Source organism: Sinohyriopsis cumingii, chromosome 11, assembly GCF_028554795.1.
Source record: "Sinohyriopsis cumingii isolate HCF-2022 chromosome 11, ASM2855479v2, whole genome shotgun sequence".
NCBI lineage: Eukaryota > Metazoa > Mollusca > Bivalvia > Unionida > Unionidae > Sinohyriopsis > Sinohyriopsis cumingii.
In genome coordinates, this window is record NC_142971.1 from 65,995,466 (window position 1) to 66,020,325 (window position 24,860).

A 24,860-nucleotide genomic window follows, 5' to 3' on the forward strand; every position below is an offset into this window, starting at 1 on the left:
TCATTATGGTTTTGGTAATCATTAGGCCTTTTTCAGCCTACATCTTGCGGTGACCTGTATTAAGATTACACCTTTTTGGTACATTAAAAAGATATAAATTTTTGTATATGTTTAGTTCATATTTGTTAGTTTTTCTCCTTGATTATAAGTTATAATTGTATTTTGTACTTGACCCTGTCCAGAATCAAGTTCAGGTTGTACCTGATCAATAACTTATTTTTTGAAATAAATAATATATATTAATTAATATTTTCTCTTGAGTGTGGGTTAAATATTAGGACCATTATCAATAGAGGTAAACATTTATTTGGGTGTGGGTCAGAGTTACTGGAATTCCCCCAGGCTGCAGCACTGTTGGTCTTCTTTTCTTTAACACTTGCGATAATTTATGTGTTGTGAACATGTTCTTCAGCTGGACAATCAGTGTCATATGTCAGTCATTCATGCACACTCTCCTTTGACTGTACCAACACCCCATCTCTACTTGGTCACTTCTCCAATGAAAATGTATCATCATTAACATTGCTGACACTACTGCTAGTATCATTTCCAGCTGGAAATGCCAATCCCAGTCCCTTGTCCCAGTATTTATCATGCCAGCCCCTTGTCCCAGCAATTATCATGCCAATCCCAGTCCCTTGTCACAGCATTTATCATGCCAATCCCAGTCCCTTGTCCCAGCATTTATCATGCCAATCCCAGTCCCTTGTCACAGCATTTATCAGTTGGAAATGCTAATCTCAGTTCCTTGTCCCAGAATTTATTAGTTGGAAATGGCAATCCCAGTCCCTTGTCCCAGAATTTATGAGATAAACTAGGCATTGTAGCATCCACATCATCTATTTTAAACTCTGAAGAGTTGGGGTTGTAAAATAGGCATTCAGCACCTTTCTGCATGTCATAAAAGGTGACCAATTGAGGCAGTAGCTATAATGGCTCAGTATTTACTGCACTGACTCAAGACTGAAAGGGCTCATCTCCAACCACCAGGTCATTGAGAGTTAAAGGCTTTGTATTGAATGTGGGAACCCAATACGTACCATTAGTGCTCATCATTTCTGTATGCCCAAACTTGTCTCTACATCAGTTCACATTTTTGTAACTAGCTTAGCTCTACCCCATTACACATAATTTGATTTGCCAGTTACATATAGACGTGCCTTCTTTTTTGAAGATTTCATCTTTTCAGGTCCAGTTTTGATAGAGTTATTGCCCTTTTTCATTGCCATTAAATCTCTACTACAGCACACCCTTGTAAACAGCATTGCTCAGAAACAACCCAGCATCATGCGATGCAGTTTGTAATGTACATTGTCTATGTGTCCATTTTTTTGTCATCTTGTCATGTTGACTCTATATTCAGAGATATTGCCAGGCTATGGAATTGCTGGTTTCTTGCAAATATTATTGTCATGCAACTTTTAAAGCACAGTGAGGGGAAATATTATGCAAGTTATCTGTGGTTCCTGTGATTTCTTCTACCTAGTGCACAATTGTTTAATTTTTGTTTTTAATTAGATTTAGGTTAATCAGATCATTGTCTTTTTTTGCCTTTTCTCTATCAATCCTATGTCTGTAGAGAATAGTGCCTTTTCTCTATCAATCCAATATCTGTGGAGTATACTACCTTTTCTCTATCAATCCTATATCAGTGGAGAATAGTGCCTTTTCTCTATCAATCCTATATCTGTGGAGAATACTGCCTTTTCTATATCAATCCTATATCTGTGGAGAATACTGCCTTTTCTCTCTCAATCCTATATTTGTGGAGAATAGTGCCTTTACTCTGTCAATCCTATATCTGTGGAGAATACTGCCTTTTCTATATCAATCCTATATCTGTGGTGGGGGCCCCAAGTGGTCTAAAGCGCTGACCGTTCCGGATCACTGCCATCTCACCTCTGTCTGCGTGGGTTCGAGTCCAAGGCTCGGCTAGCATGGGTACGTGGGAAAGCCTGCCATTAGCTTCTCGTGTGTCGGTGGTTCTTCCCTGGGTTTTCCAGGGTTCTTCCTCCACCAGTTATACTGGCCGCCATGTATAGCCTATCTTATGCTGAAAAATGGCGTTAAACCCTAGAACAACAACAACAATATCTGTGGAGAATACTGCCTTTTCTGTATCAATCCTATATCTGTGGAGAATAGTGCCTTTTCTCTATCAATCCTTTATCTGTGGAGAATACAGCCTTTTCTCTATCAATACTATATTTGTGGAGAATACTGTCTTTTCTATATCAATCCTATATCTGTGGAGAATAGTACATTTTCTCTAGCAATCTATATCTGTGGAGAATACTGCCTTTTCTCTGTCAATCCTATATCTGTGGAGAATACTGCCTTTTCTATATCAATCCTTTATCTGTGGAGAATACTGTCTTTTCTCTATCAATCCTATATTTGTGGAGAATACTGCCTTTTCTCTATCAATCCTATATTTGTGGAGAATAGTGCCTTTTCTCTGTCAATCCTATATCTGTGGAGAATACTGCCTTTTCTATATCAATCCTATATCTGTGGAGAATAGTGCTTTATCTCTAGCAATCCTATATCTGTGGAGAATACTGCCTTTTCTATATCAATCCTATATCTTTTCTCTATCAATCCTGTATCTGTGGAGAATAGTGCTTTTTCTCTAGCAATCCTGTATCTGTGGAGAATAGTGCCTTTTCTCTAGCAATCCTATATTTATGGAGAATACTGCCTTTTCTATATCAATCCTATATCTGTGGAGAATAGTGCCTTTTCTCTAGCAATCAGTAAGATGGTTTATTTTTTTAATTATTTTTATGTTATACATTTGTGGTAGCAGCGTGATGCTGCCTTCCACGCATGCATCAGAAATTTAACAAACAGTCAATGGTTGATAGAGATGGAGGTGTTCTGGTCTGATGACAGGGATTATTACAGAAAATGTGAGTGTTCTGAAGGATTTAATTCTGAGTGAAAAGAAGAGGAATTTTACTTACCATCCACATACAAATGTCAGTCTTTGTAAATATATTAATTACTAGTGAGCGGCCGAAAATCTGATGAAAGATAGATTACAAGACAATGCCTCATCTGGTTGAGTTCCATTACCAGAAATGTCAACAACAAAAAAGCAGATATCTCACAACATACGGTATTTGTGCTGGATGTCAAGATAAGTGGATTATGATATAACAGTGCACTGTTTAGATGGTTTGTCAATGTGGACAAAGAATTTGTTTACGTAGCAATAGATAAATTTCCGCACATTTTATATCCAGTTTGTGACTTCCTTTCATGGGGCCTCTGAATTTCTCCACTCCAAACCAATGGTCGTATGTACAAGTTTAAACAGCCAACAATGTCACCAATAAAAAAAAATTGCCAGATGGTATATTTTGTCGCCAATAAGGGAGAAAAAAATCCAAGTTTGTAACATTGGCAAATCCCTACATGATCCAAGAATACACTTTTTATGTTATTTTTTGTACTTTTAAGAAGAAAAAACTATTTCGTTTACAAGAAAAATACATATAAAATTTCAGGAGCCATGCCACAATTGTCTTGTAATATTCATACGTGACCTCTTCCCCAAAATGGTAATAAACTTTTCAAAAACAAATTCTCATACTTTTAAGATTTTTTCGTGTATGAGAAAAATACATATACACTGTATATGAAATTTTGGGAGCCACACAATGACCATGTTATATCCTTATTTGTATTATAATGGAGCGTGCTATAGCGGGGTCACACTGTAATAATATTAGATACTGTTGATTCAGAATGGAACATAGATGTGTTTCATGGCATCTGATCGATGATCAGGATGTATTTCTGGTTCCATAGCTCACATTGAATGTTACGGGAGCAACCAGTTCCTCCCAGTCTGCCAAAGGATCCTCTTTTTCCCTGCAGACACATCGATCTTGAAGCTTTGCTCCATCACTGCAGATAAACCAATACTGTACTGCATGCTGATGTCACCATCAATCTCAGCATTTAAGTTACATGAAACCTGACAGAGTTTGACAACTCCCCTTGAAAACTGCTGAAAATACAATGAATGGTGTAGTACATAAGATACAATTAAGTGGTAATATAGTATTATACATCATGCATGTGTGCACATGAATTGGTTTCAGTAAACATCATATCACCAACTTGAAATAGACTAGTCTATTTACTAGAATGGCATTATGTGACAAAATCAAATCACTAACTTGAAACAGACTAGTCTATTTACTAGAATGGCATTATGTGACAAAATCAAATCACTAACTTGAAACAGACTAGTCTATTGACTAGAATGGCATTATGTGACAAAATCAAATCACCAACTTGAAACAGACTAGACTATCTACTAGAATGGCATTATGTGACATAGATCTGACTGTGCCAAATTTATGAACATTTTGACTTAAGCTATTATACAAGTCTGTATGTTCCACATACTTGGCAGAACTCCTCGAGCAATCTTTGGAACATTGGTTCCGTCACTGGAGAGCCATATCCCTATGTACATGTAGAACAAACCACACAAATGAGGATCTATTATGTTGGTTGCATATAAGACATGCATACCTGACCTATGAAGGGTACAATTATAGGACACACATACCTGACCCATGAAGGGTACAATTATAGGACACACATACCTGACCCATGAAGGGTACAATTATAGGACACACATACCTGACCCATGAAGGGTACAACTATAGGACACACATACCTGACCCATGAAGGGTACAACTATAGGACACATACCTGACCCATGAAGGGTACAACTATAGGACACATACCTGACCCATGAAGGGTACAATTATAGGACACACATACCTGACCCATGAAGGGTACAACTATAGGACACACATACCTGACCCATGAAGGGTACAACTATAGGACACACATACCTGACCCATGAAGGGTACAATTATAGGACACACATACCTGACCCATGAAGGGTACAATTATAGGACACACATACCTGACCCATGAAGGGTACAACTATAGGACACATACCTGACCCATGAAGGGTACAACTATAGGACACATACCTGACCCATGAAGGGTACAACTATAGGACACATACCTGACCCATGAAGGGTACAACTATAGGACACATACCTGACCCATGAAGGGCACAACTATAGGACACATACCTGACCCATGAAGGGTACAACTATAGGACACACATACCTGATCCATGAAGGGTACAACATGACCAAGGTGCATATCCTGACAGTATCCACTGACAGTTGAATTATGTTATCTAGCTAAAAACTGCGAGACTGAAATTTTATTTGAACTCAGAATAGAGATTTAATGATGATGTATCACTATACAAAAACTTGGACTTTTAAAGGGAATGCAGTTTATATAGCCAGTTGTGACTACGCTTTAAGGATTTTAAGTTTTTGCCTTTGTCTTCAATTTTATACACTTTTTCAAGAACTTTAAAACAAATTATCGTTTTTATTTTATGCTATTCCATGAACTACTGGATTGTCTGAATTAAATAATCGTGATAATATACTGTAGTGAAAAAATATCATATTTTCTCACTGCCTTCATTAGACACTGATAATATTATGTTTAAGAAATCTGAAGTTATTTTCAGATGCTTGAATGATTTCCCTTTGAAAACAGTGCAAGTTCAACGAGGTTCATGTTCTTTGTTTTTTTAATTTACTATTTTACTTTCATTTGGGATGGAGAATTATTTTGCTGCTTATATTTTCTGTTGGGATATTTATAAAACACAGCAGAACATAGTAAACAGCTGATACAGTAAGAAATCATTATCTCAGTCTGTTGTACATATTGCTAGATAATATGTTTGAGAATAAAATGAAAAGAAAATTTACTTGCTGCCAGTCAGTAACAGATATATTTCATCTCTTGGTGAACAACTTGAGGATTTTCAATTATGGTTTTGCCACTCATGATTTTACCCACTCACTGATGTATATCCATTATTTATTCATTTGAAGCAAGTAGTCTATAGTGTTTATTTTAGTCTTTATCTTCCATAAGTTTTGTTTTTACAGTTCTTTATTTTGCAGTTTTAGAACTTTTCTTTTAATTGGCACCATACAACAGACATTATGATGATGTGCCTTTAAACCCTACACATTCATATAACTTGTGTAAAATGTGACTCCGGGGGCCCCAAGTGGCGGAGTGGTCTAAAGCGCTGTCTGTTATGGATCACTGCCTTCTCACCTCTGTCTGCGTGGGTTTGAGTCTCGGATTCGGCCAATGTGGGTATGTGAGAAAGCTTGCCAGTATCTTCTCGAGGGTTGGTGGTTCTTTCCGGGCATTTACCAGGTTCTTCCTCCACCATTAATACCGGCCGCCATGTATAGCCTGTCATGTGCTGAAAAATGGCATTAAACCCTACAACAACAACAACATAAAACTGGACTCCAGCTGCCATAGCTACTATGACCTATACATGTGTATCACTTGTGTAAAATGGGACTCTGGCTATCACAGCTACTATGACCTATACATGTGCATCACTTGTATAAATTGGGATTCTAGCTATTACAGCTACTATTACTTGTACATGCATATTACTTGTATAAAATGGGACTAGTTATCACAGCTACTATTACTTGTACATGCATATTACTTGTATAAAATGGGACTAGTTATCACAGCTACTATTACTTGTACATGCATATTACTTGTATAAAATGGGACTAGTTATCACAGCTACTATTACTTGTACATGCATATCACTTGTATAAATGGGACTCTAGTTATCACAGCTACTATGAGTATACATCATGTCTTCCAGGTGAGCCTCAAGCTCATGATTGGCATACCATTAAAAATGCGATTTCGTTATTTGTTGGGTTTTTTTTCGTTGTAAAATCATGTCAATGAAATCTATAAAACACAAGCACGCGAACTCTTTCCCGTCAGCAGGTGAAAAATGAATATGTAGTTAATACCCTTACTTGTAACAGTGGTTCCATATGTATTATAAATATGTATAAAAAATTGGTCCTCTTTACAGGGGCAGTGCTGTTTCAGTGCAAGAAAGACGATATCCATGTCTTAAAATATGCAGTAAGATATGAATTGTCTGTACAAAAATGTATCCTGAATTTCATCTGGACATTTTATACTTTATTATCTGAATGGCTATTTATCCTGTCAAAACTGTATGACTCATATTTTACTAGGCATGATCTGCATTGGACTGCCAACCAGGTGAGACAGCATGTCAGATGAATGAACAGTTAATAATGTTATTACATACACTTCCTTGATTTAGGATGATGAAGAAGAGGAGGATGATGATGAAGATGAGTCCATGGAAGCCAAAAATGAGGAAGATTCAGAGGTTGAGACTGAGGAACAATTGGAGGAGGAAGAGGATGAGTATGAAAATGTGAGTAATTGTATAGAGCTTGTTGCTACTGTAGAAAATATTTCTGATGCTATTTTGATCAAACTTGGTTGGTTGGATTTTAACAGTACTTTCACTATATTTTTGGTTGGATCATCTGAGAAAGTGGGAAGCCAAGTACACCACTCTCTTGATAAATCACACCCTAATAACTCATGAACCCGTTTATAATGTTTAGAATACCCCATAATTGATCCCTATATAAAAACTGGTTACTGAAACTTACTGTTATATTGCTCATTTTATCATTGAAAATGAAAGGACCTTGAAATTTTAATCAACATTATGAAATTATCAACTTTTGATAAGAAGTCATATAATTTTTTAACATTTTATTTCCAAACGACATTCTTAGCACAGTGTAATTAATGATATTCAGGGTTATTCAGTCAATGACAATGCCACTTATGCCTAATGGAGGCACTAATTTAATAATTTTTTATCAAGTGAAATTTGTATTTTTGTTGTATCTTTTAGTCCCTTTTAAGTTTAATCAGCATAAATGCAATGGGTCCTCTTGTATTTAAATGTAAAATGTGTCAGTCTAATGTAACCTAATTAAGCACCAACCGTGTTTTGATATCTGACAAGCGGAAATATTTGTTGTATTGATGCACAGAATTAATGCTGGCTTCCATTGTATTATCACATTAATTATGTTCTCTGAATCAAATAAAGTTAAGGAGGAGGAATAAAAGAAAAGTCATGCAAATCCTACATGCTTAAGATCTAACGGCCTTGGTTGTGTATTGAGTGAACTCATTTCAGTTTAGACCAGTCTGACACTGTTATAAGTGAACATACTATAATTGAACTACCTTAACTTAACCTGCTCAGTCATAGCTGTGATCAAAGATAGCAAGGCAGCAAAGTGAAACGAGTACTTTGTAAAATCAAGAGCTTTGTTTCATAGATAAAGACCATTGTGAGTGAAATGAGTTTCAGACAATTCCTGAATTGGCATGTAGAGATATTGACAAGGATGATAAGAAGTTCCACTATAACTTGCAATGAAATCACAACATCAGTATTTTTGGAGGTCCCTCTGTAACTCGTGCCCCCGCGTATAGAGCGGTCTATATTTCTGTTATTGAGGGAGAGGTGTACCTTTCTAAAGGATACACCTTGGCAACCAATTGAGGCTTGCTAAGTACCTTTGCCAAGGACACACCCATAAAGGCTTGCTTGGGTGTGTATGGAAAATTGTGAGTCTGAAGCAAAACCAATTGATCTTAAATCATCAAGACATTGAATGAATACAGTTAAGCACGAGATCCATGCATTAATATAGTGATCTTGCATCTGATTGGTAGAGCTTGTCAACACTTTAGGAATTCTATTTCTGATCAGATTTTATCAGACTTTTTAAAGAAGCTTATAGCATCAGTTGAGTTCTATTTTTAGTGACATCTGCAAATATTAAAGAAGTGATTTTGCATTCAATTAGCTGTGCTTATCACTTCTGTCAGATTTAAATCTAACTTCATAAATAAGCTAATATGGTGAGTTTTATTAGATGTTATTTTTGCAAAAATTTACAAAACATACTTTATTTCAGTTCCAAATTTCCAAGAAGTATCCACCATTCATTTAAAAATGAGGCAATAAAGGGAACCTTCTTGGTTGTGATTTTATAATGCTAAGCAAACAGTAGACTTGGTTTTTTGCATTCCCCATAAGAAGAAAAAATGGGATGCATGCCTACTTCCATGTTACAATCTGGTTTGCAAACTATTATGGGTTGACAAAATAAGGGAGATGTGTAATGAGATGATCTGATTGGTGAACTTGTACTGCTCTTGTGAGTACATTTCTCGTCCAGTACAGTTAGTAAATAGGTCTACATTATCAAGATCATGGATAAGTTTGGGTATGAACCAGATACCATGCATAGTATTTCTACTTTTGTATTTATAGAAAAAATATTAATTAGACTGGTATATTATGCAAAATTGACCGGATATAAAATTTGGGAAATAGGTTATATTGATTTCCTATAATACTAATAAGCCATCTTTGCCTTTTTGTGTGTTTTCTTTATTCTGTTTATAAAACTGTCCTTGCATAACCTTACTAAGTACTGTCATTGATAGAGCAAGAACAAAATAAGATGCCATTGCAGAATTGTCATAATCATACTCCAGCCACATTGTCCTTTTTCTTGAAACAGATGTCAAATCGGTAAGACACATGCTTTTTACCTGTGGTCATGTTTTTACCTGTGCTCATGCAGGTCTAGAGTAAATTATATTTTCATAAATTGACTTCTGCTGTCTACCAGATGACTTTTAATGTGATTTGGATCAACGGAAAACTTGTTGGACTTATTTCATTTTTGTGCTTGCAGATAACAATTACAGCTGGAGATAATGATGCCAAATATGATGCAGATGTGGATATTGAGGAGGAACAAAAGATGTAAGTTTTCACTATCTGTCATTTTATCTGGCATCCTGACAGTTCAACTGTATACTTTTCCATCAGATGTTCACAGCATGTGATGATTCCAGTCATAAAAACGTAAAGAGTTGTCAGTTTTGTGCCAAAATGTAGACTAATATTTAAGTGTGTCTGAATTTGAATAATGTTTTGTCTAGATCTTTTCCTGGCATGTGATGAACTGTTTTCATTTTAGGAGTTATTATTGTTAGCTTGAATAAATTTATTCTCATTTTGATATGGCAGCCATATGATGAAGTGTAATGTTATGATGATTTCCAGCCAGCCATCTGTCCATTTGTCTGATAACAAAACTAGAATTGTTTAACATCTACAGTTACCAGACATTGTGGATAGCTTGCGCTTGGGGTAAGGAAGAACTTTATTGATTTTGGGGTCAGGAGGACATTGTTTAAGGTCACTGAAAGAAGAAAAATGGTTAACTTGAGTTCTCTGCCATCTACAGTTACCAGACTTACTTTGTGGATATCTTGTCCATGGAGAAAGGAAGAATCATGTATATTTTTAAATCAAAGGTTACTGTGATTAAAAGAAGACAAATGTTTACCAGGCTTTGTGGATGGATTGCAGTTGGGACAAGGAAGGGGCCTGTTGAATTTTGATGAAAAGTTCAAAGATCAAAGTCATTCCATGAGAAAGAAGAAAAATCGTTTCTTCACAATAATTGGAGTTCTTCATGATTGACAGTTTCCAAACTTTTTGGATGACTTGTTCTTGATCTAATGAAGAAGCCAGTCAGTTTCGGACTGAAAAGGACAGAGGTTAAGGTCACTAATACTGGAAAAAGAAAAAAATGGTTCCTTACTGCTACTTTTACATGCACTTGGGTTAAGGAAGAAGCCTGTAGCTTTTGGTGTCAAAAGCTCAAAGGTCATAATTACTTGGACTGTAAGAAGAAAAAATGGTTTCTGTTTAAAATCTCGAGTTTTCCACTATTTTCATTATTTCCAAACTTTATGGTACACTTGGGGTAAGAAGCCTTTTGTTATTTGGGCCAAAGTTCAAAGGTCATGGTCACTAAGACTGAAGAAACAAAACTGGCTTATGCTCAAAACTTCTGTTATTGACCATGTACCTTCACCAGAATTTGTGGATCATCATGGTCACATGGGTGATAATCTGCAACACTTCTTTGTTATGTTATCCTACATGGCTATCACAAGGTGCTAGTGATATGGGCAGACACTGGGAGGAGGGCCATTTTGTGGATGATGTTCTTTTATTCTGTATTTTAATTAAATGTACAGTTTTTTTTCTTCATGATAATACCTACAATCCTTAGTTATTATTCTCAGGATTATTAATATGGTTGAAAAAGAACAATTTGCAATGTTTTTCTTCCAAGGGTGTGTGTGCTGAAGGCGATGCTTACCTGGGCACTCTTTCATCCAACACAAACTTATGTAAGGCCAGGCTGCCTGTACTGAGATTTCTTCATTTTTCATGAGTAAGCATAAACAAAAGAATTTATTCAGCAACATAATAATTTGCTACAGTGGAAGTGCTAATTTTATTGATTGATAAGTGAATGCTTAGAAGAGAAACTTTAATTGGCTCATTCAAATAGCCTTAAAGGTTATGATAGTTGATAGTAGCTAGGAAAATGTACTTGTGCTTACAGTGATTGGTTATACAGGCCTATACCTATTCATCAGAAATAGGGAAATCTCCATTCAGGTGGCCTTGGGTAATGAAGGAGCATAATGAATTATCACTTGAGGTTTGTGATTATGGTAGATCACTGACATGTTGGGTAACAGTGAAGCCTGTTGATTATGGGATAAAATGCCAAAAGTCAAGGTAAATGAAAGAAGAAAAATGTTTTTTTGTCAAAACTGCAACTCTAGACCACATAATTTAACTAAGGTTTGTTAAGGGCTCACAGTTATGGACTGGAATGACCTGTTGATGTTGGAATTGAAGGGTCAAAAGTCAGGGTCATCATGGCTCAAAGAACGTGGAGTTTTGCATATAAATTTTTGTTCTAGAGTAAGTTCCATTACCAAACTTTGTAGATGGTTTATACATAGGTAATAAAGAAGCCATATTCACACGACCTTGACAATTCCTTGAAATTTATTAATTTCAAAAAAGTTTACTTGAAAAGTCTTTTTATTTGCAGAAAAATTCCTTTATTATTTTCCAAAACAACTAAAATTTAACTGAAGGAGAAAAAAAAACTTGAAAATGAATAAAAGTTTAGCACATTTTTAAATTCAAATATTTATTATTTACATGTTTTTCTAAATATAATGAATAAGTAAATAGATAAATAAAATCAGATAACAATTGGATTGATCAGTGTTTTATTACATGGGTAGTAATGCAGTGGAGTAGTGTCCCTTAGCTGTAGTGGCATGCTATTATTATGTGTTTTTTCTTTTACTATTTGTACCTATTTATACAGTGATAAGCAAAATAATCTATGTTTGGTAACTGAATTTTATTTCACTCTATATAAACTATACAGTAAGAGTTCTGATCTTTATCTCGACATGAAGCATCATACTCAGATTAAAATCCGAACATGAAACATCCTACACAGATTAAAATCCTAACACACAGATTAAAATCCCAACATGACTATCATACACAGATTAAAATCCCAACATGACTATCATACACAGATTAAAATCCCAGCATGAAGTATTTTGCACAGATTAAAATCCCAACATGAAGTATTATACACAGATTAAAATCCCAACATGAAGCATAATTCACAATGAAAATCCCAACATGAAGTATTATACACAGATTAAAATCCCAACATGAAGTAAAATCCCAGCATGAAGTATTATACATAGATTAAAATCCCAACATGAAGTATTATACACAGATTAAAATCCCAACATGAAGTATCATACACAGATTAAAATCCCAACATTACACAGCTTAAAATCCCAACATGAAGTATCATACACAGATTAAAATCCCAACATTACACAGATTAAAATCCTAGCATGAAACATCATACATGGATTAAACTCCCAACATGAAACATACACAGATTGTAATCCCAACATGAAGCATTCACTGATTATAATCCCAACATGAAGCATTCACAGATTATAATCCCAACGTGAAGCATTCACAGATTAAAATTCCAACATGAAGCATACACAGATTGTAATCCCAAGATGAAGCATACACAGATTATAATCCCAACATGAAGCATACACAGATTGTAATCCCAACATGAAGCATACAGATTGTAATCCCAACATGAAGCATACACAGATTGTAATCCCAACATGAAGCATACACAGATTATAATCCCAACATGAAGTATACACAGATTGTAATCCCAACATGAAGCATACACAGATTGTAATCCCAACATGAAGCATACACAGATTGTAATCCCAACATGAAGCGTACACATTAAAATTCCAACATGATGCATACACAGATTAAAATCCCAACATGAAGCATTCACAGATTAAAATTCCAACATGAAGCATTCACAGATTAAAACCCCATCATGAAGCATTTCAATTGAAGGATACACAGATTAAAATTCCAACATGAAGCATTCACAGATTAAAATCCCAACATAAAGCGTACACAGATTATAATCCCATCATGAAGCATACACAGATTAAAATCCCAACATGAAGCATTCAGAATTTAAAATCCCAACATGAAGCATACACAGATTGTAATCCCAACATGAAGCATTCACAGATTGTAATCCCAACATGAAGCATTTACTGATTGTAATCCCAACATGAAGCATTCACAGATTGTAATCCCAAAATGAAGCATTCACAGATTGTAATCCCAACATGAATCATTCACCGATTGTAATCCCAATATGAAGCATACACAGATTAAAATCCCAACATGAAGCATTCACAGATTGTAATCCCAACATGAAGCATTCACCGATTGTAATCCCAATATGAAGTATTCACTGATTGTAATCCCGATATGAAGCATTCACCGATTGTAATCCCAATATGAAGCATTCACAGATTGTAATCCCAATATGAAGCATTCACAGATTGTAATCCCAATATAAGCATTCACAGATTGTAATCCCAATATGAAGCATTCACAGATTGTAATCCCGATATGAAGCATTCACCGATTGTAATCCCAATATGAAGCATTCACTGATTGTAATCCCGATATGAAGCATTCACCGATTGTAATCCCAATATGAAGCATTCACAGATTGTAATCCCAATATGAAGCATTCACAGATTGTAATCCCAATATAAGCATTCACAGATTGTAATCCCAATATGAAGCATTCACTGATTGTAATCCCGATATGAAGCATTCACCGATTGTAATCCCAATATGAAGCATTCACTGATTGTAATCCCGATATGAAGCATTCACCGATTGTAATCCCAATATGAAGCATTCACAGATTGTAATCCCAATATGAAGCATTCACAGATTGTAATCCCAATATAAGCATCTCAAACAGATTAAAGTTTTTAAATAGCATGAAGGTTATCAACTAAAACAAATTCTCTTTGACATGTTCCATGTTTACATGTTAAAGTATTGTCACGTCAGCTAAATTGGGTGAGGGCAACTATAAGAATGAAAATTTACCACAAATAGATATTTCTGCATCTTGGATGAATATATCAGATTAAAAAATGTGCCATTAATCACAGAAAAGTTAACAATCAAATCTTAATATTTTTTAGTATAATATAAATAGAAAATGTGTCCTTTATGCCTTGTAAATTGTACAGAAATTAAATTATTGTTCTCAGCAAACCAGATTATTTATCTATGACCATCCTGTAACTGGGCTTGGTAAGTACTGGTGTAGCATCATTGGGTCTGAAATGGAATTGGAGATCTTAATGTAATTTTCACTTTTTATTTCTGTGTAAAATGTGATACGTCAAATAATGATAATATAGTGCTTAGAAGATATGAGATATATCAATATAATATATACAATATAATGTGACTGATTTTTTACAATTATCTAAGAAAATCCTGACAACAGTTGGAATTTTAAAATTGAGAAATAATGGAAGTTCATATTTATTTCAGAACAAATATTTTCTCATCAATTTTTAATATTACATTTGGGAAAGGAATATTTAATTTTTTACAGGATTTACTGTCTGTTTATAGGATATTTTGTAAACCAGTCAACATTTCATTACTTTCACAAATCTGAATCCTAAATGATTTTTGTTGCTAAGCTACACCAGGCTTTAGACATCACCAGACTTTCATGGCTGATGGTTTTTGGTAGTCATTATTCTACAATGTTGTCATCCATAATGTTTTTTTTCCCCTATAAACTGGCATCTTTTTTGCCCAACATGTGAAAAGAGCAGAATGTCCATCCATCTTTTCGCTATAAATATGTCTGGTCACTTTTGTTCATTGCTTTGTACTTCAGACATTTTGGTATTAGAGGGTAGTGTGCTAACATCTAGACCACAACCTTTGCATTCTGAACCAATCTTACATTTGTGTTATCATTCTTTAGACTTGAAAAGATCAAGAAGGAGAAGCAAAATGTAACTTTTCCCGATGAAATTGACACACCAATGGACAAATCAGCTAGGACCAGGTTTGCAAGGTGAGCCAGTATTTACTTGCCCCAAAATATATGACATTGCTTTCAGAGCTGTTGAACTGTGAAAATATTCAAACATAGTTATATTTTCAGTTGTACTGCTTGTTGACCAGAAGATCTTAATGGATTGGCCTGTTGTACACCATGCCAATCATTAACGCTTTTTTTCATCAAATTACACATTACACTAGACTGTATATGGATTATGCCATTTTGGTACATAACAAAAAAAAATAAAGTAATAAAAAGTTTTTTTTGCCTTTTTTTATCATCTCTTTGATTCATCTGATATAAATTTGAAAATATTCTGAAAACGGTGACTGCTGCATGAGAATAGCATAAAATTACATTCTTTATTTGCTATTTATAGTAGCTATTAATATGACCCATTTTCAAATGTAAACTCTAACAGATTCATTTTATTGATAAGCTAGGGAAGTTGTGAACCAGTCAGTACTTTTAAAGAAAATGGTGCCAGATTTTAAGTGAAACGCTTTACCTTGTAAGTTGTGCTGGTCATATGATGGAGAATATTAGAGCAGATGGATCTTTCAAACTTCAGAACATGTCAGATCAGAAAAAAAGTGAAAATTCAACACCGCTTTACAAACTTTGAAAGAAGTATATGGGAGTAATGTATTACAACAATCTGAGCACCTGACTATGATCATTACAGAATTCCAGTTCACACTCATTCAGCAAAATTTACATATGTAGAATGGTTAATGAGTGCTGAATATAAATAATTTTTCAGTATATTTGTGCTTGTATTATAGTTCTAATCCATATGGATTTTGTGCTTTGCGACAAGAATTTTGACCAGCTGCAGGTTAGTATTAAATATGTATCTTATTCATTGTGCTGTAATTCAAGCATGTATAATACAGATTACACTTTTTACAGCCAAGTTATGCCTTTTTCACACTTACAATAGCAATAATTATGGTTTTACCTCTTTGGGTGGGGTTGGCATGTATACATTGCAGTAGTTTCTTTACGCAATTTCATTTGGAGGATTGCCATGAAGCATTACATTTGCCAAGGTCTAGTTGGTCCTAAATGAAAATGGTGCTGCTCAGTCATCCAATATGGCCACCACAGCCATTTTGAAAATCTTCTTACTGCTTTTTCTACTAAATGGATGGTCATATATGAGTTCACTAAAATACTTCTTATGGTGTACACATAGTCCTGAATTAAGTTTGTGCCAGTCTTACTTCCATTATTGCTTCCATGGGAGGCAGTATGAAAATCTTGGTATCTCTACCTGAATAGAAAAATTAATCATCAAGGGGTTTTCACCCGAATAACTGTGATGTCTAGTTGGTCCTAAATGAAGATGCTGCTATCTGACATCCAATATGGCCACCATAGTGGCCATTTTGTAAACCATGTTATCACTACTCCACTTGATTGGATGGTCATGTTAAAATGTAGTTTTCACCAGAGGATTTCTTAAAATGTTTTGTTGGTCCTAAATGTAAATGGTGCCAACTTGATGCCCAGTATGGCTATCAAAGCAGCCATCATGAAAATCTTATTATTCCTAAACTTCTTATGTTATCTGTTAGGTCATAAATAAAAATTGTGTCAGTCTGATACCCAGCTTGGGCACACAGCAGTCATCTTGAAAATCATAAAAACTAAGACACAACAAGATGACCAGGATGTGGGTTATAAGTTCACTCCAGAATTTTCTGTGGTCAAAAGGTCATGCCAGCATGTTTACTAATATTATCTTAAAGTACAACCCACACCAATGGACAAAAGTTCATTATCTACTTATCTTAGATGGAAAGACATATCAGCATTGGGTTCTTACAAGAAGAATTCTTATGATGTCATAGTTTGTACCAATGAAAATTGTGCCATCCTGTATGGATACTATAGAGCCATCTTAAAAATCTTATTATTGCTACTCTTAAATGGAAGGTCTTGTCAACATGTGATTTTCACCAGATTAATTATGAAACATAGTTTTAGTCCTGAATGTAAATGGTGCCCGACTAACCTTAAATATGGCTACCCCATTGATCATATTTGAAAATCTTGTCACTAATTCTCACGAAGGGATGGTCATGTCAACATAGTGTTTTCACAGAAAGTCTTCTAATGGTGTCGAGTTTTTCCTAAATGAAAATAGTGTAGATCTTACATCCAACATGGCTAACACAGTAGCTAACTTTTAAATTTTGTTACTCAAGAATGTCAGAGATCACTAAACACTTGAAAAGAAGAAATGGTCTTGAATTTCTGGAAAATCTTTTCTGATATTAGAGCATCAGTGCCTTTGATGGACCTTTTGGTGAGAAGATTGGGAAATCAGTGTGATCAGTTGCAAATGCAATGTCTAAAATAGGTAATTTTGTATGACTTTGAAATATAATTTAATGTGAAAGGAGAAATTTATTTTGGGATGGAACTCATTTTTGAACCCAGAGGATCTTGTTTTTAAACACAATTCCAATTAACCTAATTTAATTCACCTCCACCTGCAGATACAGGGGTCTGAAGAGCTTCCGCACATCTCCTTGGGATCCCAAGGAGAACTTGCCAGCAGACTATGCCAGAATCTTTCAGTTTGAAAATTTCAAGAGGACAAAGAAGAGGGTACTGACAGAGTCAGAGGATGCTGGGGGAGCTATGGTAAGTACCTATCTATAAATGTTGTCAATTGTTTTTAAGAAAGAAAACTAGTTAACTGACTTTGGCATTTCTTGGTTACCATCACTCTTCATCAAACAGAAATAGTGGTCAGTATATTTTAAAAATGTAAAATCTCTTATTGGGCCTGGATTTACCTCGAAAAGGGTCAAAACTTCAGAGCAAATATTGCATGAATAAAGCAATTATATCGTAAGTTGTGCAGTAGCATCAATATGGGTACTAACTGTGTGAAAAATTCATGAAAATTAAACCTTCATTTCCCATGTTAATGGAATTACACATGACTGATTGTACCATCTCCCTCCCTTCCAATATATCAGGGTCGATGTCTTACATTGTAGGATTATGATTGATATGGACACTAATGATAGAAATGTCAGTGTATCATGTGACAGATCTTGGTCTATGTTTAAGAAAGTTGTTCATCTTAAGTGAAATAAATTAGGCTACATGGTAAACAGAGTCTTGGATGAACAACTTGCTTAGTGCCGAAATAAGTACCTGTTTTTACCACTCATATTCTTGGTCTGTATTCAGATCATATTACAATATTTGTGATTTAATCATGAAATATATACCATCATTATTGCTGACTTGGGTTGAGTCACAGTCCAAAGAGACACAATTTCTATAAAATCTCTGAAAATAATTGCTATATATTGATTTGCCTTTGTTATGGCTGTATGGGCTTAAACTAAAAAGCAGAACAAGCAACTTTAATAAAATTCAACAAATAATTTCTTTCTCTGGAATACAAAGTGAAAATTTAAATGGAACTTACAGAATTGTGAATTAAATCCCAACTAATCATTAAAGTTCTTTTGTAAGTACAAAAGTATGGTGTTCTTAAGGAATTTCAGTCTTGAATGTGCTGATGTACCAATAGCCTTGAAAGAGCTGATGTGCCAACGGCCTTGAGTAAGCTAATGTGCTGGGTTAATACTAAAACCCGGATCAAAAAAATATACCTTAATGTCACAAGCAACATCTATATTTGGTCAAACATACCAGAAGTATATTTAGGCAAGTTTAGTTTTATTTTTGACAGCTTACATAACATTCATTAAAAGTGAGTAGCAACCCGCTAGAAAATACATCTGGTAAAATTGGAGGAATTATGTATTATGTCATTCTCTACAAAAAGCAAATATGTGTATCTTGGTTCCTATGACAGCCAGGTGAGAAACTCCATTTTCACACCTTTTCATTTTCAAGAAATGTACCATTTTGATTTGTCATGTAACCATATTAGGCATAGTAATACTCTGTATTTAGACAAGGAAAGCCTTGAAGTCTTTAAATGTGATTGTCAGATTTTATTGTTAGATTGAGCACAAGCATAATTTCAGACTTTTGCAACACATTTCAAGTCAAACAGAGAAAACAAAATCAAGTTAAGGTTTGAAAATGTATCCAGTATATTTTTTACTGTTATTTCCTTTAAATCTGCATAAACGACAATAATTGCTTGGACAGGAAATGTTTCCATAATAGATGAGAATAGTTTGTAAGCTTGGGTATGGATTTGATTCATTTACAATAGGCTAACTGCCCAAAATTTGTGTCTGAATGCAAATAATTTCAAGTATCAAGTTGTTTTTTAAATTCAGATTTTGTTTATCATTAAGGAATCTCCAGTTTACAAAAAGGTTCCTTCAGGGTATTCAGAACATCAGAAATATGTATATTTATGGATTATTTGATATATTTTTTACCTTGCATATCTCTTGTTATAATAAGCTTATGAATCTATTTGATGCAGTTTCACTTTTGCCAGATAGTACAAGAACTACATGTAAGATTTTGGGCACCTTGCTGACAAAGAGAGATGAAAACATTTTGGCATTAGGTGCTTGTGTTTAACGTTTATAAATTTAATTTTGTTTGACTTTTTCTATGTGTAAATTTGCCACTTACATGTTTTTCTCTTTCAAAAAAATAATGAGCACATGTCAGTATTCACTTTTAATGATTAATGGCTCAACTGGTGGTTAGTCTGTGACAGACAGTTCAGATAAACTGACCACAATGCAAAGAATATTCTGTAATACTAAACCATGAAAATGGTAATAAGGCATATGATACACAATAAGCTGTAGTTCCCATTATTGTTACTTATAATTTACCTGTATTTCTGACCGCTCCGGTGGCTTAGTGGTTAGAGTGTCCGCCTCAGATGTGGGAGGTTGTGGGTTCGATCCCTGGTCGAGTCATACCAAAGACTTACAAAAATGGTACTAACAGCTGCCTCGCTTGGCACTCAGCATTAAGAGGTTAGTGTTAGGACTGGTAGGCCTGGTGTCAGGATAATGTGACTGGGTGGGACATCATGCTACATGTCTGTGGCATGATGCCCCAGTGGTAGACATGAGTATAAACTGCCACACTGCAGACATCATAGCAATATGACTGAAAAATTGTTAAAGCTACATTAAATATCCAAATCACATCACATACACACCTGTATTTCTGACCTCACCCCCCCCCCCCCCACAACACAAGCACACACACGCACACACACAACTAGCAGTCAGGCATCAGCTTGGTTACTGGCTGTACATGTTAATTACTGAATTCTGTTTATAGTAAAAGTTATATTAGCTATTATTAGTCAAGCACTTATGTCATACTTTCAGACATTAATTACTTCAGTAAAAGCACCCAGAATCAAAGGGGGATGAAACAAGGAATTTTAAATGTGTTCGTTTCTGTTTCAGCCTGGCTGGTACATCACTATCCATATAGCCAATGTCCCCAGAGCCTTCATGGGTGAGTTTGTTGCTGTTTCTGAATCAATGACAGATTTAATGCTGAAATAGATCTATATTAGGGCATCATGTATCTAAAGATTTAATGTGACATGTAGATCAGACCATTGAACACGGTACTTTGATGTCATAGGTTGCATGTCATCATTGTACAGCCGAGGATTTAAAGTGACGTGTAGACTTGACCACTGACCCCATTATCTTGATCATGCGGGTTGAGTAGCTTCCAGCAGCTAAGTGACATATAGACATGGACCAGGCCATGACCCTATTATTTTGATCTCATAGGTTGCATTGCATCATACAGGTAATTGACAACAGTATTTGGATCTCATAGGCTGTGTAACAGAATAGAAACCCTGTGGTAAATAACACAAACACAATGTGTGAAAGATGGATTAATAAAGAAAAAAATATATGGTGTATAAATAAGTGATTCTCTCATGCTCTCAAAATATGTTTGATCCAATCACTCTACACAAACATTCACAAATTGAAAAATGAAAATATGATTCATGTAATCTTGCGTATGGAAAGTGAGATTTAAATAACCTCATGGACTGCAAATACGTTTCAAATAATATTATGCCTTGTAAGAGAGATTCACATGATCTCACATATGTAATACGATTAAAATTCAAATAATCCCAAGGAATTCAAATATGTTTCAAATAATATTATGCACTGTAAGTGAGATTCATGTAATCTCCTAAATTATGCAATGTAAGCGAGATTTCTCGTAATCTCCTATAATACATGTAAGAGTCAAAATAATCTCATGCAATTGAAAATGTACTCAGTTGAAACATTATTTGGAACAAACATATGCTTCTTGACACTTGTACAGTTGTATGATTCATAAACTGATGAACCACATAGTTTCACCAAGTCCTTGGGTTGGCCCACACTTTTATCAGCTGCTCACACCCTTCACGGATCCACCACATGTACAGACATATGTATACACGTACGTACAGACAGCATACAGCACCCTTGTATTGGCTGTGTCTATGTAGACCAGATGATTGGCCACAGTATTTGGATTTTATTGGTTGCTTAGCATCGTTCAGCTGAGGATTTAACATTACATGTACACCAGGCCCATTGTCCGTAGAATTTGGATACCTAGTCACTTAATGTATCTCTCAAGCGGTTAGCCCATGTTGGTGAATAATCCAATTCTCACTTAAAAATTATTTTGGCTAATTTTTATTTAAAGGTCAAATATGGAAACTTAAGTTACACTTAATTTTGAGTCTTACAGAGCTGAAAATTTGTTCTTGTATAGATTTTGGATGCAGTTATGTGCACCTTCCTCTAGGGCGTGGGCAAGATAAAAAAAATTTAAAAGCATCACCCTATGATGTAAATAAATGGATAGAACCAGGTCATGGGCAGGATACAGCCCATGGGCCATTATTTGCCTGTTCTGCAGCATAGCTTACATGAAGTCCCGTTATAAAGTTTTACACATAACTAAAGTTGGGGAAGTCATTATCTGCCCCGAAGTATATGTGCATAAGTGAAATGTCAAGTGAACAAAGGACTTGCCATAGTACAGATTATAGTAAAATAGGTTTGCGGTGGTATATTTAAATGACTGAAATGACTAATGATATAACCACTGTAACAGTCAATATAGTCATTATTGGCTAACATTTAAAAACACATAGATGATGACAGTAGTTGTGAAGAATTATGAAAATACCTAACATTTTTATGCAAGAGTGCAATTTCAGGTTGTCAGGATTGTTTTCTAACTTTGATTATATATAAATCACAAGAATAAAATGATAACTGAATTAAAATTGCAATTATTTGAAATTATGATGGGGGGTGGGAGGCTTGAAATATCATCCTTTGGCTACAGTAGTCCTTTGCTATATTCTGTGATTGTTATTTCCTGCTTTATTCCATAGAGATGACATCTTTCACTACTTTCTCATTTTTCCATGATGTCATCTTAAAGTAATTTGGTGCTTATTGCCTAAATCTGTTAATTAATTCTTATTCAACATTTTGAAGGATTTACAAATGATTACTCATCATATACATGGAATCTTTTAAAATGAGATCTTGAAAACATTTCTTGGTGAGACAGATTAATCACTTTTTTTTCTGCTGATTTATTCCTTATGAAAATTGGAAAATATTTGTTATTTTTTCATATTTTGTTATTTATCATAAGTTATAACCATATTCTGCATGGAAAACAAATGTTATTTTCACTTAATATGGACATTCCATCAGTACGTTTCCTCAATAATGGCCATTCCATCAGTATGTTTCCTCAATAATGGCCATTCCATCAGTATGTTTCCTCAATAATGGCCATTCCATCAGTATGTTTCCTCAATAATGGACATTCCATCAGTATGTTTCCTCAGTAATGGTCAGCTCGTTCTGAAACAGTGTCCGAGTCATTTGTAAATCATGGAAAAAGTAATTCTAGATAATATATCTGTTGACTAATTTTAATGATAAATTGCATGGAATTGGAAGGAGTATATTAACTCTGAGGATTGTATATTTAACTTACATAGAGAAAGAAAAACTTGCATATTAAATAATTCTCCATAATTTACCTCTAAGAAAGCCAAAAAGCAATTATATGAGGCAAACACCCCACTTTTAAAACATTGGTAAAAGGTGAGTACCATGAGCTATCTACAGAAGAAATACTGTAATTTCTCAAAAATACATTGTATTGAAGCTGATGAATACTTTATTGATTTGACAATTTATGGGGTTTTTTTTGTTAATGATATAAACTTGTTTTACAGTGCATACAAATTTTGGTGTTATATAAAAATATCAAGTTTTTTAGAGTAACTTAATTTGTGCCTTTGACTCTAATAGAAAGAAGTTTTAAAGTGGGCCTTTATTTTTCCAGTTGGTTCAGAGTATATAAAAAAAATTGATATACCACAAATAACAGTAATTCTACTGTAATTGCCATTAGGCACACCCTTTGCTGTTATAGGGTTTAATGCCATTTTTCAGCACATGATTGGCAATGCATGGTGGCCATTATTAATGGTGAAGGAAGAACTCGAGAAGAACCACCGACCCATGAAAAGCTACTGGCAACCTTTCTCACATACCCCAATTGGCCGAATCCTAGACTCGAACCCACGCAGACAGAGGTGAGATGGCAGTGATCTGTAAATGAGAGCGCTTTAGACCACTCTGCCACTCGGGGCCCATGGCACACCCTTTTGTAACTGGTTCTGTTATTCATTACACAAATGAGAGAAGTGATCAGATTATTTGTTGCACCAGGAAAAAAGAAATACATGGATCATTTCAGTTACAGTCAGCTTATAAACTGACAAAAGTTTTCAGTTTGGATGCATATAAAATAAAAATTAGTTTGTGAGACTGCCAGTCTTGGTATTTAATTTCCCAAACTATATTCTGTACACAGAGTCCTACACTCCTGGCATACCTGTCATTGCATTTGGCCTGCTCCCACATGAACAGAAGATGTCAGTCCTTAACTTTGTGCTGAAGAAGTTTCCAGACTTCACCATACCTGTCCAGTCCAAGGAGAGACTCATCTTTCATGTGGGTTTTCAGCGGTTTTCTGCCTGCCCTGTCTTCTCACAGCACACTAATGCCAACAAACATAAGGTATAGATTAATATTTGATGTAGATATAAAAGCAGGTCAGATTTAACAGGTCTAATTCATATCTATTCAAGCACTCTTGTCCTTAGTTTGTCAGCACATGCTTTTACCCTACATGTTGGTTTCAGATGTAGTTGATATATTAGTGCATGAAGATTAGCGGTGTCAACAGGTACCTAGGTACTTGGGTACTGTTATAGTTACCTGGGGGGAGGGTAAAACTAGCTATAGGGTACCCATTTAGTTTGTGTAAAAAAATACAACAGAAAAAATAAAATAAAATAATAGGAATCCAAGTTCAGATCAAAGATTACAACTGGCGATATCAGGAGAGCGCGATACATGGGATAACGAGTACAGTTCGAGGCTCATATGACATCGA

The 24,860-nt window shown here is 35.0% G+C and overlaps 1 protein-coding gene across 1 annotated transcript in view; it reads left to right on the forward strand.

Annotated features, from left to right (window-relative positions):
- Positions 1–24,860, forward strand: part of LOC149788602 (pre-rRNA-processing protein TSR1 homolog) — a 70,657-nt gene that overhangs the window by 33,227 nt on the left and 12,570 nt on the right. Inside the window, exons 11-16 of the mRNA XM_089974660.1 lie at positions 7,256–7,372; positions 9,738–9,808; positions 15,324–15,416; positions 17,912–18,059; positions 20,798–20,849; positions 24,276–24,481. Of these exons, the coding sequence (XP_089830786.1) occupies positions 7,256–7,372; positions 9,738–9,808; positions 15,324–15,416; positions 17,912–18,059; positions 20,798–20,849; positions 24,276–24,481 (687 nt within the window). The remainder of the gene's footprint in view (positions 1–7,255; positions 7,373–9,737; positions 9,809–15,323; positions 15,417–17,911; positions 18,060–20,797; positions 20,850–24,275; positions 24,482–24,860) is intronic.